Genomic DNA, 14,346 nt, shown 5'->3' with positions numbered 1-14,346 from the left:
TGGGCATGTGGCGGCCAAAGGAGGAGGATGTAAAATGTCTTCCTCTATTGCTATCAACCTTATTTCTTGAGGCAGATTCTTTCAATGAACCTAAATCTCACTGTTTTGGCTAGGCTGGCCGGCCAGGGAGCTCCTTGATTCACCTGTCTCTGTGTCCCAAATACTGGGGTTACAGGCACACAGAGCCAATGCCTGGCTTTTATGTGGGTGCAGGGGATGTGAACTGATGTCTCACCCACTGGGCCATCTCTCCAGTCCCCACCTTGTCCTTTAGGACAGGATGCCTCATTAACCTGGTATCCCATTAAGATTAAGACGGCTGCCAGTGAAGCAGAGAACCTACCTGTCCCTTCCTCACCAGCTCATGCGTCCACACAGCCTTCTTCTTTTTTAACTTTATTTTATCTTATTTTTTTTTAAAAAAACCAAACAATCTTTTTTATTTTACATATAAATCCCAATTCCCTCTCCTTCCCCTCCCCCTGATCCCTCCATTCATTTCTCAGAGAGGGTGAGGCCTCCCATGGGAGTCAACAAAGTCTGTCACATCACTTGAGGCAGGACCAAAGTCCTCCTCCCTGTGTCTATGCTGAGCAAGGAATCCCTCCATAGGGAACGGGCTCCAAAGAGCCAGTTCATGCGCTAGGAATAAATACTGGTTCCACGGCCAGTGGCCCCACAAACTGCCCGCGTCACACAACTGCCACCCACATTCAGAGGGCCCAGTTCAGTCCTGTGCAGTTTCCCCAGCTGTCTCCAGACTTGGTGACCTCCACTAGCTCGGGTCAGTTGCTTCTGCCACACAGGCTTCTCTACATGCATTCTGGGATCAAACTCAAGTTTTTGTTCCTCATTTTTGTATAGTCAAGTATTCTACCGTCTGAGCTCTTCTCCCCAGACCCACACATGGGTTTAAAAAATTATATTTTCCAGGTATGGTGGTGCATGCCTTTAATCCCAGCACTCTGCAGCAGTGACAGGTGCAGCTCTATGAATCTGAGGACAGCTGGTCTACATAGAGGGCTCCAGGATAGCCAGGGCTACAGATAAAGTCCGTCTCATGAAAACATACAAAAAAGGAAACAAAAGAAAAAATAATTATGAATATGGTTTGTGTATTATTTCTTTTAGACCTCATTAATATAAAGCCAGAGAAGTGGATAAAGAAGGGTGGGGGCACCCTCCTGAAGGAGGAACACCATGCCTGTGCCTTCCATATGAAGGAGAATCAGAAAGGCTTCATGCTGGAAGCTGGCTTCTGGTCTGACCTTAAAGAACAGAGAGCAGAAAGACAAGCAGGGTAGGAGGAGAGGAAAGCGTTCTTTAGGCAGGGGGTGGCTCGAGCTTGGGCATCTGGGTGGAAGATGGGTAGGTGTGGATTAGAACAGTATGGGGCTAACAATGCTCATCAGTGTAGATAGGTGGGCCAGTAGGCACAAGGCCCTGAATGTGGTCACCAGCACTGCAGAAAGAAGAAAAGAATAAGAAATAGACCAGTGTGCAGCAGTGTGGTGACGCACTGCTTTAATCCTAGCATTGGGGAGGCAGGGCAAGGCAGGTGGATCTCTGTGAGTTTGAGACCAACCTGGACTACATACGGGATGAGGTCCTGGCTAGAGCATATGCCTCTGTCAACTTCCTATTCCTAAGGCTCCACTCTCCACCCTACAAAAGACCTCACTGCCAAGGTCTTATTTGTTTAGTAAGATTTCTTTGTAGTTATTTACATGTATGTGTGTCTGTGAATATTGTGAATATGTGTGTGCATGTGAGTGCAGGTAACCACAGAGGACAGAAAAGGGCATCAGATTCCCCCAAAGGTTGAGTTGTGAGCCTTCTGACATGGTGCTGGGAACTGAATTTGGGTCCTCTGGAAGCACACCAAGCTCTCTTAACTGCCGAGCTTTCTCTCCAGACCTATTTATATATTTTTTGATAGTGAGTCTAACATAACCAAGGCTGGCTTCCAACCTGATATATAGCTGAGGATGATAAACTCTTGATCCTTTTGTCTCCACTTCATTTTTGTCTTTTTTTTTTTTTTTTGGTTTTTCAAGACAGGGTTTCTCTGTAGCTCTGGAGTCTGTCCTGAAACTAGCTCTTGTAGATCAGGCTGGCCTTGAACTCACAGAGATCCTCCTGCCTCTGCCTCTCGAGGTCTGGGACCTCCACTTCGTAAGTGCATGTGTCACAATACCTGGTTTACCCTTTAAATTTTGTATTTTGTTTATCTTTTGTTGCTAAGGATTGAACCCTAGGGCCTTCCACATGCTAGTCAGGTTTGATATCACTCATCTACACCCACAGAGTACCAAAATGCCCTTTTGATCAGTGTCCCCTTGAAGGCCCTTCAGGAAAGCCCCCTGAAGAGTCTGAAGAGGACATACCATCTGAGAAGGCTGATCTTTGGGGTCTCGTGCATGGTGAGCCGCCTGACATCTGCCTGATCTGTTTTTCAGCTGTCTTCTCTGAGGTTCGCCAGCAGGATGAAATTGGTCACTACTGAGCCTGCCATCAATGAAAAGTATGATGCTGAGGTACTAAGGGGCTGGTGAGAAGCTTCCCAGCCCTGGGAATGATGTCTGTGTGCTTGCTGCCACCTGAGTATCTGGTGGAGGTCATACGGGAAGCCAGGCTTGTCTGGTTTCCTTCCTGCCTCCACTAACGTTACATGTGGGCCCTGGGTCAGTCCTTTTCCTTTCAGGGGTAAGCCAATGTCTTTAAGAATCCCTGGAGGCCCTGCTAGACTGCCACAAAAGAGAAAGGCCTAGATGATCACATGTAGGGCTCTGGGGATTGGGTACCTCAGGATCTCCTTGTGATTTCTTCAGAGCTGAATCACCATGCACTGTCTTCTCAGCCTTGCCTGCCTATCACTGCAGAACCCCACCCCCTCCACATTCATTTATTTTGAGTGTATATATGTGTGCTTGTATATGTGTGGGCACATGAATGGAGGTCAAAGGACAAGTTGCAGGAGTCTGATCTCAGGAAGATCATGAGTTCACATGAGACACAGTCTCAAAACCCAACCAACATGCTAGAGAAATAACTCAGCGATAAAAGCATTAACTGCTCTTAAAAAAGACCTGGATTCCATTCCCAACACCCACATGGCGCTGTCTATAACTCCAGCTGTAAGGAATCTGATGCCCTTTTCTGTCCTCCCTGGGAAATAGGCACAAACATGGTGGGCACACACATGTGCGTGCATGCACACACATACATGCAGGCAAAACACTCATATGCGTAAGATAAAAATAAATCATTTTTAAAAAATCAACCAAAGATGCTCATGAAATCATGGTGACTGGAGTGGGCTTGTACATGCGCCCATGTTTCTGGCAGAAGGGCTCGATTGTCTAGGATCAACCCTGAAGGATGATGCCATCATGGAACCATGCTTTAGCAAGAAGGTAGAGATGAGTTCTGGTTCCTAAGCTCAGTGAGGGTTACAAACCCCTGGCTGGCTAAACCCCGTCTATTCTGAGCTCCTGAGTCTGCAGGTGATGGACCCTGTGTGCTTGCTTTCTTCCTCCCTTTTCCTTCTGGTCCCTGCCCCCCCTCCATTTTGTGACATGGTCTCATTACATAGCCAAATCTGGCCTCCAATTCCTGATCTTCCTGCCTCAGCTCCCTGTGTGCTGGCATTACAGACTTGTGCCACCACCACCAATGAGGATCTGTGCTTTTGAGTTTCCAAGTGCTGCATGTGCTGTTTCTTTTTTTTTTTTTTTTTTTTTTTGGTTTTTCAAGACAGGGTTTCTCTGTGGCTTTGGAGCCTGTCCTGAAACTAGCTCTGTTGACCAGGCTGGTCTCGAACTCACAGAGATCCGCCTGCCTCTGCCTCCCGAGTGCTGGGATTAAAGGCGTGAGCCACCATCGCCCGGCTTTGTGCTGTTTCTTTTTGAGTGACTTGTTCCATCCCTCATTACCTGTGAAGCCTCGGCAAAACTGTCTCTCACAGATTCTTCTTGTGTGCAGTATGTGTGTGGGTGATATAGGAGTGCTTTCAGGATCCTGAACTGTGGGGTCTGCTGCTCCAGTCCTGTCTCCCGGCAATGAGAGGCTGCTACACCTGTCAATCATTAGGAGAAACAGTTTCCTTGTTGGCAGGGTAAGCTGGAGGTTGCTTCCCCTAAGAGGGTTCACTACCCCACTCACCTTCTCATTGGACCACGTGTCCAATGACACACTATGTCACGCTACATGACACACTGCAGTCATCCAGCGGCACTGCCAACATCTCAGCCAGACTTTCTGTATCTGGGGTATAGTGGATTCTCAAGAGTGAGGAGGATGAGGTGGCTGAGAACAGCCACCAAAGACAGTCCATACTAGAAAGAGACCTGTTTGGGGCTTCCTAAAAGGCCGAGCCAGGCAGGATTTGGATTCTGATAACATGCCTTAAGTCTCAGGCTTTGTGTCTAAATTGCCACAGAGCCACCACGATGCCAGGGTCTGTCATAAAGCATGCACGGTAACAGGTAAGCCTTAGTATCCAGGCCATGTGACTAGATGAGGCTAGACTATAGCAGGCTGTGGACTGAGAAGACCTTTGGATCTGAGTGGTCACTAGTTTTGGAAGTAGCTCCCTCCAGTGGTCATTTTGTGACAAAGGCAAGCCTGTCCATGGTGAGAAGTCTCAGGGAGAAATTCCTTGAGCATCTTTTACAAAATATACTCAAATATCAAATATAATTTGGCAAATTATGTTGGCCAAAATGTATCATTTTTATACTTACTTAAATCTGTGAGGTGTTCTCTATATGCCAGGCATACAGAGAACTTTCTCCTCCCTCCCTCCCCGTTCCCTCTTTTTCCTCCATTAAAAAAAAAAATTGTGACAGTTACAATAGAGCCCAGCTGGCCTCTTTGCTGTGTAGCCAAGGCCGACCTGACACTGTTTATCATTGCAAAACAAGGAGGTAAAGACCTGGGGAAGTGGCTCAGCTGGTAGAGTGTAAACCAGGTGTGTTGGAACAGACTGTAACGCCAGCATTTGGGAAGTAGGAGGATCAGAGATTTTTATCATCATCATTGCCAGTTACATAGTGAAGTTTGAGGCCCGCCTGAGATACATGAAGGTTTGGTGAATTAATGCTAGCCATCACCACTGGCGGCACCTTGGTTTGCTGCCCAGGATCCATATGGTAGAAGTCTCTTTTTTTTTTTTTTTGGATTTTCGAGACAGGGTTTCTCCGCAGCTTTTGGTTCCTGTCCTGGAACTAGCTCTTGTAGACCAGGCTGGCCTCGAACTCACAGAGATCCGCCTGCCTCTGCCTCCCGAGTGCTGGGATTAAAGGCGTGCGCCACCACCGCCCGGCTGGTAGAAGTCTCTTTGCTGAAAGAAGCCATCTTAGACCAAGCTTATTCCAGCTGGAGAAGGTTCACCAACAAGGATGGAATGTCCTAGAAACTGAGAACACTCTATGGTTTACCTGGAATAACCAGGATATCTGGGTCCAAATTAAGAAATTGAACATTTGGCTGGGTATGGCGGTCCATGTTTTTAGTCCCAGCACTCCGGAGACAGAGGAAGGTGGATCTCTGTTAGTTTGAAGCCAGGTCAGCATACACAGTGAATCCAGAACAGCCAGAGCTACACAGAGAAACCCTGTCTCAAAAAACAAACAAAAAAGAGAGAAGAAGGAAAAGAAATTGAGCATTTGTGTTGACAGAAATTTCTGTCCTACCCAGTCCCTCTGTGTTAGCCTTGCCACCCACAGCCGTTTAGTCCCAAATAAACACACAGAAGTCTACATTAATCATAAACTGGTTGGCCAAGTAGCTCAGGCTTCTTATTAATTAATTCATTAACCTATTATTCTTGTCTATGTTAGCCACGTGTCTTGGTACCATTTTTCGGCGAGGCAGTCACATCTTGCTTGCTCTATGTCTGGCTTCCTTCTGCAGACTGAATCTTTCCTCCTCCCAGAATTCTCCTGTTCTCGTTGTCCTGCCCATACTTCTTGCCTGGCTACTAGCCAATCAGCATTTTGTTAAAATACAGTTGACATGGTACAGACCATTGTCCCACAGCACATTTGGTGTGAAGAAGTCAGGTATTTATTTTTTCTGATGACCCTCTTCCTCACTACGTATATTTCCCTGACAGAGAATGGTCAAGAACTTGGAGAAGGAGCTGGCATTGCTCAAGCAGGAACTGGCTATCCATGATAGCCTGGTAAGGGACTGGATATGGGGGAAGAGGGGAAGCTGCTGCAGACAGAGACCAGGGGCAAACAGCATGGTGGGTTAAGGCCAGGGGCTGTAGGATGGGTTAGGTAGCAGGAAAGGATCAGTGGTAGGCATGGTGGGGCAGGTGGAGTCCCCCAGTGGCCTACCTGGGCTTATGGTCCTGGTTCTAGTGGTCCTCAAGGCAGAGCCAGCATCTCCTACCTTGTGGTTTGCTGAAACTTCTGGTTTGAAAGAGCAGGCTTCAGGTACAGTGCCATTTATTCTCCCCCTTCCCCCTTGCTCTCTGACACATGCGCCTGGCCTGTTTTCAGGCCTTCCCTGCCAGGACCAGACAGTAAAGCGAATGGCCAGCATAGGCATCAGATACTGTACCCTAGGTTCATACTTTGGCTCTCAGAATGGCCTTTGCTGCTCCTGCTTGGGCTCAGGTTCTTATGTAGCACATATTCTTCATCCTTCAAGGCCAACCGCACCCTCGTGAATTATGACCCCATGGATGAAATCCAGATTGCTGAAATCAACTCGCAAGTGCGGAGGTACCTGGAGGGGACACTGGATGAGATTGATGTAAGAAGCCCTGCTGTGGGACCACCATGCTCAACTAGCTTGGACTTCCTGTCCTGAGTACTGCCATAGATGGAATGGGTGCAGTAGATGGGAAGTGGTGTAGACCCCAGTCAAGGGCCCTCAGCCCACCATGGCCTTAGCTTCCATGTTTAGGGCTACAAACCTATGGAGCTACATACAGTGTTCAGTGGGCTGGAATGCATTCTTATATCAAATGTGGTTGACGTTAGGGACATGGACACAGGCGCAGGCCTTGAAGCAAAGCTGCTCTGATGGAATGTCAGGTGCACTAGCCCTAGATGCCTCCTCTGTGCAGTAGAGGGAACACAGGCTTGGCTGTGTCTGGTGACATGAAGCTGATAAAGGGTGGTGGTCAGGTTGATTGTCATTGAAGGAAACCTGCCTCTCGGGGCCCACTGGTGGAGTATAACAGGAGAGAACAGTGGGCACGCAGGAAGAGCTCGAGAGGGGAATGACTCTTGTTTTTACAGTGCAGCCATAAACCTTCCACCAGGGAACTACATGGGCTGCTGTCCCACTCATGGCAGTTCCGGGAGATCTGGTGTCCTCTTCTGGTCTTTGAGAACCAGGCAGGCAAAGCACTCATATACATAAAAATAAAAATTAAAAAAAACTTGAAAAAACTTAAAAAATAGTTTTTAATAAAGGCTCGACAAGTACTTAAAGCTATTAATCAGGGACTAGGGATGTAGCTCAGTTGGTGGAGCGCTTGCCTATTGTGCAAGAAGTCCTGGGTTTGCATCCCCAGCATCACATACACAGGGCCTAGTGGCACATGCCTGTACTTCCAGCACTTGGGAGGTAGAGGCAGGAGGATCAGAACTTCAGGGACATTCTCAGGTATACAGCAAGTTCCAGGATAGCCTTAAATATATAAGACCCTGTCTCAAAACAGACAGATAATCAAACAACAACAACATTTTTTCTTTTTTTCTTATTTTTTACATACCAATCCCAGTTCCCTCTTCTTTTCTTCCCCCCATCTTCCCCTCACCCCGTTAGCTCCTCAGTGAGGGTAAGGCCTCCCCAACAACAAACTATTTACTAAGTGTATCTGTCTCTACATAGTGATAATACTTTGCTGAGAGGCTTTTTATTTTATTTTTGAATTTTTTCGAGACAGGGTTTCTCTGTAGCTTTGGAGCCTGTCCTGGAACTAGCTCTGTAGACCAGGTTGGCCTCGAACTCACAGAGATCTGCCTGCCTCTGCCTCCCGAGTGTTGGGATTAAAGGCGTGTGCCACCACTGCCCAGCTCTGAGAGGCTTTTCTTTTTAAAAGATATTATTTTGGGGGCTGGAGAGATGGCTCAGAGGTTAAGAGCACTGACTGCTTTTCCAGAGGTCTGGAGTTCAATTCCCAGCAACCACATGGTGGCTCACAACCATCTGTAATAAGATCTGGTGCCCTCTTCTGGCCTGCAGGTATACATGCAGGCACAACACTGTATACATAATAAATAAAATCTTAAATAAAATAAAATAAAAAGATATTATTTTACAGCCGGGCGATGGTGGCGCACGCCTTTAATCCCAGCACTCGGGAGGCAGAGACAGGCGGATCTCTGTGAGTTCGAGACCAGCCTGGTCTACAGAGCTAGTTCCAGGACAGGCTCCAAAGCCACAGAGAAACCCTGTCTTGAAAAACCAAAAAAAAAAAAAAAGATATTATTTTACTTTTAATTATTCTGTGTATGGATGGGTATCTGAGTGTAGGTTTGTATACTTGCATGCAGTACCTATGGAGGCTGAGAGAGGGCATCATATCCCCTGGAACAAGAGCTAAAAAGTTGTCAGTGATGCTGGGAACCAAGTATGTCCTCCGCAAGAGAAGTATATCTCTTAGAGCCATCTCTCCAGTGTCACTGGGAGGCTTCTGCACATAAATCATTCTCAAAATGAGATGGTCCAGATTCAGTCAAGGGCTCCTGACTTCTCTGCTTAGACCCAGCCTTGTTCCTAGGTTCCATTGTCTAAACTCAGTTTTGCTCTCTTCCTGACAGATAATCAATTTAAGGCAGATCCAAGAGGTGTTCAACCAGTTCAGGGTGGTACTGAGGTAAGTCTCATTCTGCTGCTCCTTGTCATTCTTTCTCACAGTTCCATCTTCATTTGCTATGGTCTGGGCACTTGCCTTCAAGAAAACCCTTGGATGTAGAAAGTGTGTGTGTGTGTGTGTGTGTGTGTGTGTGTGTGTGTGTGTGAGAGAGAGAGAGAGAGAGAGAGAGAGAGAGAGAGAGAGAGAGAGGAGCATTCTGCGCTATGTGAGGAACCAGGTCTGAGTGTTTAGGGTGTGCCCAGATCCCTTTATTGGACAGGAACTCTCTGGAGTGCCATCTGTGACTGTGCCCAGAGCTGGGCCTCGTGGATCTTCCATATCCCCTACCTCAAGGAACACTTACAGTTTATTTGGGTGCAGATTTACCCATTGCCTGAGCAACTTGTGCTAGTTGGTATCAGACTGGTCACTTGACTCCTAGGATCCTGTTAGAACCTAGTTGACAGCACAGTCCTCTTGCAGGTTTACACGCGCTATTAAACATGCAGGTTTACAGGCGTTATCGTCTTAGAGCTGATATCATAGGCATGTGATGTGGTTCTATAGGTTTCGGGACTGGATGATGGGGAACGCGTGCACTGTGAAAGGAGTGGGCCCTTTGGTCTGCATTGTCTTTTGGCTTATGATGAGGCTGTGACTCCATTACCAAGGCTTTACCTAATCAACTCTTAATCTAATGCTGGGGTCTTAGTCCAGTGGACTCAGCATAGCCCCCATTACAAACTGTTATTACTCTCTCCCAAGCCAACAGGAACAGGAAGTGGAGTCTGCCTTGCGCAGAAAGTACACCCTCATAGACAAGAATGACTTTGCAGCCATTTCTGCTGTCCAGAAGGTAAGCACAGTTGCCTCTGGCTAACAGCACTGCCTCAGACTTTCCATCTTTGGTCAGACTTTTGCAGAAACTTTAAGTGTCATGCATCAAACCAGAACTAAGAATTCCCAGACCAAAAATAACACCAAGCTGAGCATGAATGACCTGTGCAAGTACACCTTAGGGGCTGGAGAGAAAGCTCAATCAGTAGAGTGATTGGTGCGCAAACATGAAGCCTTCAGTTCAATTCCCAGAACCCATGTAAAGCTGGGTGTGGTGCATCCTTGTGGTGCAAGCTCTGGGAAGGTGTAGACAGACAGACCCTGGGGCCCACTGGCCTGCCAGCCTGGCACAGTTTGTGAGTTCCAGGCCAATGAGAGACCCAGAGTAAACTTCCTGAGGAATAACACTCAAGGTTGACCTCTGGTCTCCACACCCACATATACACATACACAGAAAAAAATAGTGTACTACTTTTACATTGAGAATTATGTCCATAAATTGGAATATATATATTGCTTGGAACCAGGTTGGAACTAGGCCTTAAAGATCCTTACAGAATATTGGTACACACCTTTACTCAGGAGGTAAAGGCAGGCACATTCCTGTAAGTTCAAGATCTGATCTACAGATCTGGTCTATAGCCTGGTCTACATAGCAAGTTCCAAGACAGCCAGAGCTGCAACACTGAAAAACCATGTCTCAAAAAAAAGGAAAGTAGACATTAATTTTCTAGGACTCATGGACAGCCTGAAGCTGGCAGCAGTGGCCAAATCTGTGTGTGTGTGTGTGTGTGTGTGTGTGTGTGTGTGTGTGTGTGTGTAACATGCTCACCCCAAGTTGTAGACCATGAACACTTGCATTCCTGAAAGGCCAAGAGCTCTAATATAACCCATGTGCCTTGTCCTGACCTTTCTTTCCAGGCAGGGCTCGTGGATGCTGAAGGTCACCTAGTAGGTGAGCCTGATGGACAAAGCTTTGGACTTGGGGTTGCTCCTTTTTCTATCAAACCTGGGAAGAAATCCAGGTCTAAAAAGACACTGAAAGATCAGCTCAGGTGAGAGATCTTCTCTTTGCCTCCTAGCAAAGAGCCTAGCCTCGCGCCTGGGCTCCCTCATGGAGGGAGGGCACAACATGGCCTCCTGCTCTCCCATGGTGCCCAGTTACCAGTGCTCACTCCTGCCAATGCCAGGAAATCTGTGAGGTTCAGCTCAGGGCGATACCCTGAGTGTCACCACTCATCCTCATGGCACCTCCAGGGGAACCAATGTTTCTGCTTCACTGAGTTACTTCCTGATGTTCTGTCACTGTTGAGTAGCAGGGTCGCAGGGACGAGCACTGCCCACACTAGGGACACACCAACCACTGTGCTTGCTGGTACTTCTGTGTTACACCCCCCACAGGTACCCCCATTGAGATTCCCTCAAGCCATCTAAATCCTTAACTACCTTTTAGGTGAGACTCAGTTTGTTGTTGTGCTTTTGGTGTGTGTGGAGGGTGTTGAGAAAGGGTCTCACAGTGTAGCTAAGGATGGCTAGGCTCAGACTCATGATGACCCTCCTGCCTCATGTTCCTAAGATCTTACATTATAGATTGGTGCTGTCCCACTCCCAGCTAAGACTCATTTTTTTAATATTTACTTATTATTTATGTATACAATATTCTGTCTGTGTGTATGCCTGCAGGCCAGAAGAGGGCACCAGACCCCATTACAGATGGTTGTGAACCACCATGTGGTTGCTGGGAATTGAACTCAGGACTTTTGGAAGAGCAGGCAATGCTCTTAACCTCTGAGCCATCTCTCCAGCCCCTAAGACTCATTTTTAAGTAAAGTAGGAGAAAGCATTTTCCCCAGTCTGCTGCCCAGGCCACACTGGGTAGCAGTAGCTGACTGAGTATAGGTTTCAGAGTTGAGTCCTGGGTTCATTTCCCTTCTCTATGCTTCTTACCCCTAAGAGACTTCCTTGTGTTTGGTATGAGAACTGATCTATACCTGTGTCTGTAGCTCTAAAATAGGAATATTGATATTAATAATGATATCATCAGAGCTACTGCCCTTGTGGGGAGGATAATCTAGGAATGCAGTCCTTGCACATGAGCTCACTGGACTGTAGGGAAGTGCCACATGCAAGCCAGAAGTCATGGAGAGAGGATGCACTAACACTGGTTACCTCCTGTCTGCTGTGTCCCGAGCCCTCTGTTCTGCTGCAAAGAACAGGTGTAATAACACAGAAGCTAGTCCTTTCAGCAAAACCTGTTGCTGAGTGTTACCCATGCCTGCAATCTCAGCACGTAGGAGGCTGAGGGCATAAGATTGTGTGTTCAGGGCTGGTGAGATGGCTCCACGTATAAAGGTGCTTGCTATACAAGTCTAAGGACCTGAGTTGCATCTGTGGAATTCACATAGAACTAGAAGAGAACAAATTATACAAAGTCATTCTCTGACATCTTCCCCAAATCATGGACTCTCTCACAGACAGTAATAATAAAGTTTAAAAAAGAAGATTATAAGTTTGAGGCCACTTGGGGTACATGGTACAACCACCACCCCCCCAAAAAAAAGAAGGAAGGAAGAGGGAAACAGAAAGAAGGGGGCACAGACAAAGGAAGAATGAGACGGAGGTGTGGGGATGCAGCTCTGCTGGTGGAGCGCTTGCCTAGCAGGCACAAAGGCCTGGCTTTGGTAGTCAGCACCACATAAACTGACATGGGATCATACCTGTGTATTCCTGTAAGCACCACATAAACTGACATGGGATCATACCCGTGTATTCCTGTAAGCACCACATAAACTGACATGGGATCATACCTGTGTATTCCTGTAAGCACCACATAAACTGACATGGGATCATACCTGTGTATTCCCATCAACACCACATAAACTGACATGGGATCATACTTGTGTTTTCCCATCAACACCACATAAACTGACATGGGATCATACCCGTGTTTTCCCATCAACACCACATAAACTGACATGGGATCATACCTGTGTATTCCCATCAACACCACATAAACTGACATGGGATCATACCTGTGTTTTCCCATCAACACCACATAAACTGACATGGGATCATACCCGTGTATTCCCATCAACACCACATAAACTGACATGGGATCATACCTGTGTATTCCTGTAAGCACCACATAAACTGACATGGGATCATACCTGTGTATTCCCATCAACACCATATAAACTGACATGGGATCATACCCGTGTATTTCCATCAACACCACATAAAGTGGACATGGGATCATACTCCTGTATTCCCATCAGGAAGAGGGAAAGGACAAAATCTCCTTAGCTACCTAGGGAGTTCTAAGAACCTGAGATACATGCAATCCTCTTACTCTAAAAGAAGGAAGGAAAAAATGCATATAGCTCATGGAGAGGATCTGAGCTCAGGACCCAGTACCCATCAGGTGGTTCACAACTGTCTATCTCCAGGGACATCTGACATCTGACCTCCTAGGGTACCGCCCTCAGGTACATGCCCACATACATATACATATTTTTTAAAAGATAGGAGTGGCCAGATGCAAGGTATAATAGTGTACTCCTTTAATTTGAACACTTAGGAGGTAGAAGCAGGCAGATCCCTGTGAGTTCTAGGCCAGCCAGGGCTACATATAAGACTTTATCTTGATAGATAGATAGATAGATAGATAGATAATAAACAATACATAAGTAAAATAAACAGGCAAACTGAATGTGGTAGGTTGCTTGGTTTAGTAGACGTGAACAAGCTCTCATCCTAGGTCTTAGTTCTCACTTCCCATTCCATTGATGGGAATACACGGGTATGATCCCATGTCCAGTTTATGTGGTGTTGATGGGAAAACACAGGTATGATCCCATATCAGTTTATGTGGTGCTTATGGGCCTGAGCCATGATGTTTCCCTGACTGTTTTTCAGCTCCTCAGCAAGAAAGGAAGGTGCCAGCAGCCCTGTGAGTGGCAAGGACTTAGATGTGATTTCCATCTCCAAGACCCAGCTGATCCCCCCATCTTCCAAAGATGGGGATATCAAAGACATGTTTCCACGAGACAGGGAGACGTCCAGTATTGAACCCCTTCCCTCAGACTCTCCTAAGGAAGAGTTGCGCCCACCCAGGTAACCATCTAAAGACGGGTAGGTCTTCCACCAGATCAGATCACACCAAACCAGAGTGTGATCCTTATATGGTAAGTAAAAGGTGTGTACAACAGAAAAGAAATAAACGGGGACAGAGAGAGGCCAAAAGGAAGAAATGTGGTAACATATATGCATGCAAAATAGTCCAGCCTCAGTCTTCCAAGGTGCACAAAGAATCATTTTAGGGGCTGGGGAAATAGCTGAGTCAGCAAAGGCACTTGCTACCAATTCTGATGACCTGAGTTCAATACCCAGGACATACATGGTGGAAGGAGAAAACCAACTCCCACAAGTTGTCCTCTGACCTCCATACATGTGCTATGGTGTGCATGTGTGCGCATACACAAATAAATAAATTGTGTTAGAACTTCAACACGTGTATCAATTATTTTACACCGAGAGCCCACTAGTTTCTGTTGGCAGGCTATTACATTTGTTCAATCTTGTGTTGTCTTTTTTAAAATGCATTTCAAATAAATTGCCAACATCAGTCCACATCCCTCTGTGCCAAGAGTTGTATCACATTAACTGTGGTTCCCAGAGAGTTTTGT

General features: G+C 46.6%; 1 protein-coding gene across 2 annotated transcripts in view; it reads left to right on the top strand.

The window, feature by feature from the left end:
- Positions 1-14,346, top strand: part of Kif9 (kinesin family member 9) — a 53,774-nt gene that overhangs the window by 23,180 nt on the left and 16,248 nt on the right. Inside the window, exons 10-16 of one of the 2 annotated variants that reach the window (XM_041677283.1) lie at positions 2,460-2,537; positions 6,119-6,187; positions 6,664-6,768; positions 8,790-8,845; positions 9,590-9,680; positions 10,583-10,716; positions 13,577-13,774. In XM_041677283.1, coding sequence (XP_041533217.1) covers positions 2,460-2,537; positions 6,119-6,187; positions 6,664-6,768; positions 8,790-8,845; positions 9,590-9,680; positions 10,583-10,716; positions 13,577-13,774 — 731 coding nt within the window. Of the gene's footprint in view, positions 1-2,459; positions 2,538-6,118; positions 6,188-6,663; positions 6,769-8,789; positions 8,846-9,589; positions 9,681-10,582; positions 10,717-13,576; positions 13,775-14,346 lie in introns of those variants that run through there. The other variant, XR_005976512.1, reaches the window with a different exon arrangement.

The sequence above is a fragment of the Microtus oregoni genome, unplaced genomic scaffold (genome assembly GCF_018167655.1).
Source record: "Microtus oregoni isolate MIOR12 unplaced genomic scaffold, Mior012 000028F_ref0000031, whole genome shotgun sequence".
Lineage (NCBI taxonomy): Eukaryota > Metazoa > Chordata > Mammalia > Rodentia > Cricetidae > Microtus > Microtus oregoni.
Note: the sequence above shows the minus strand (reverse complement) of the source record. Positions and strands in the feature narration are given on the sequence as shown.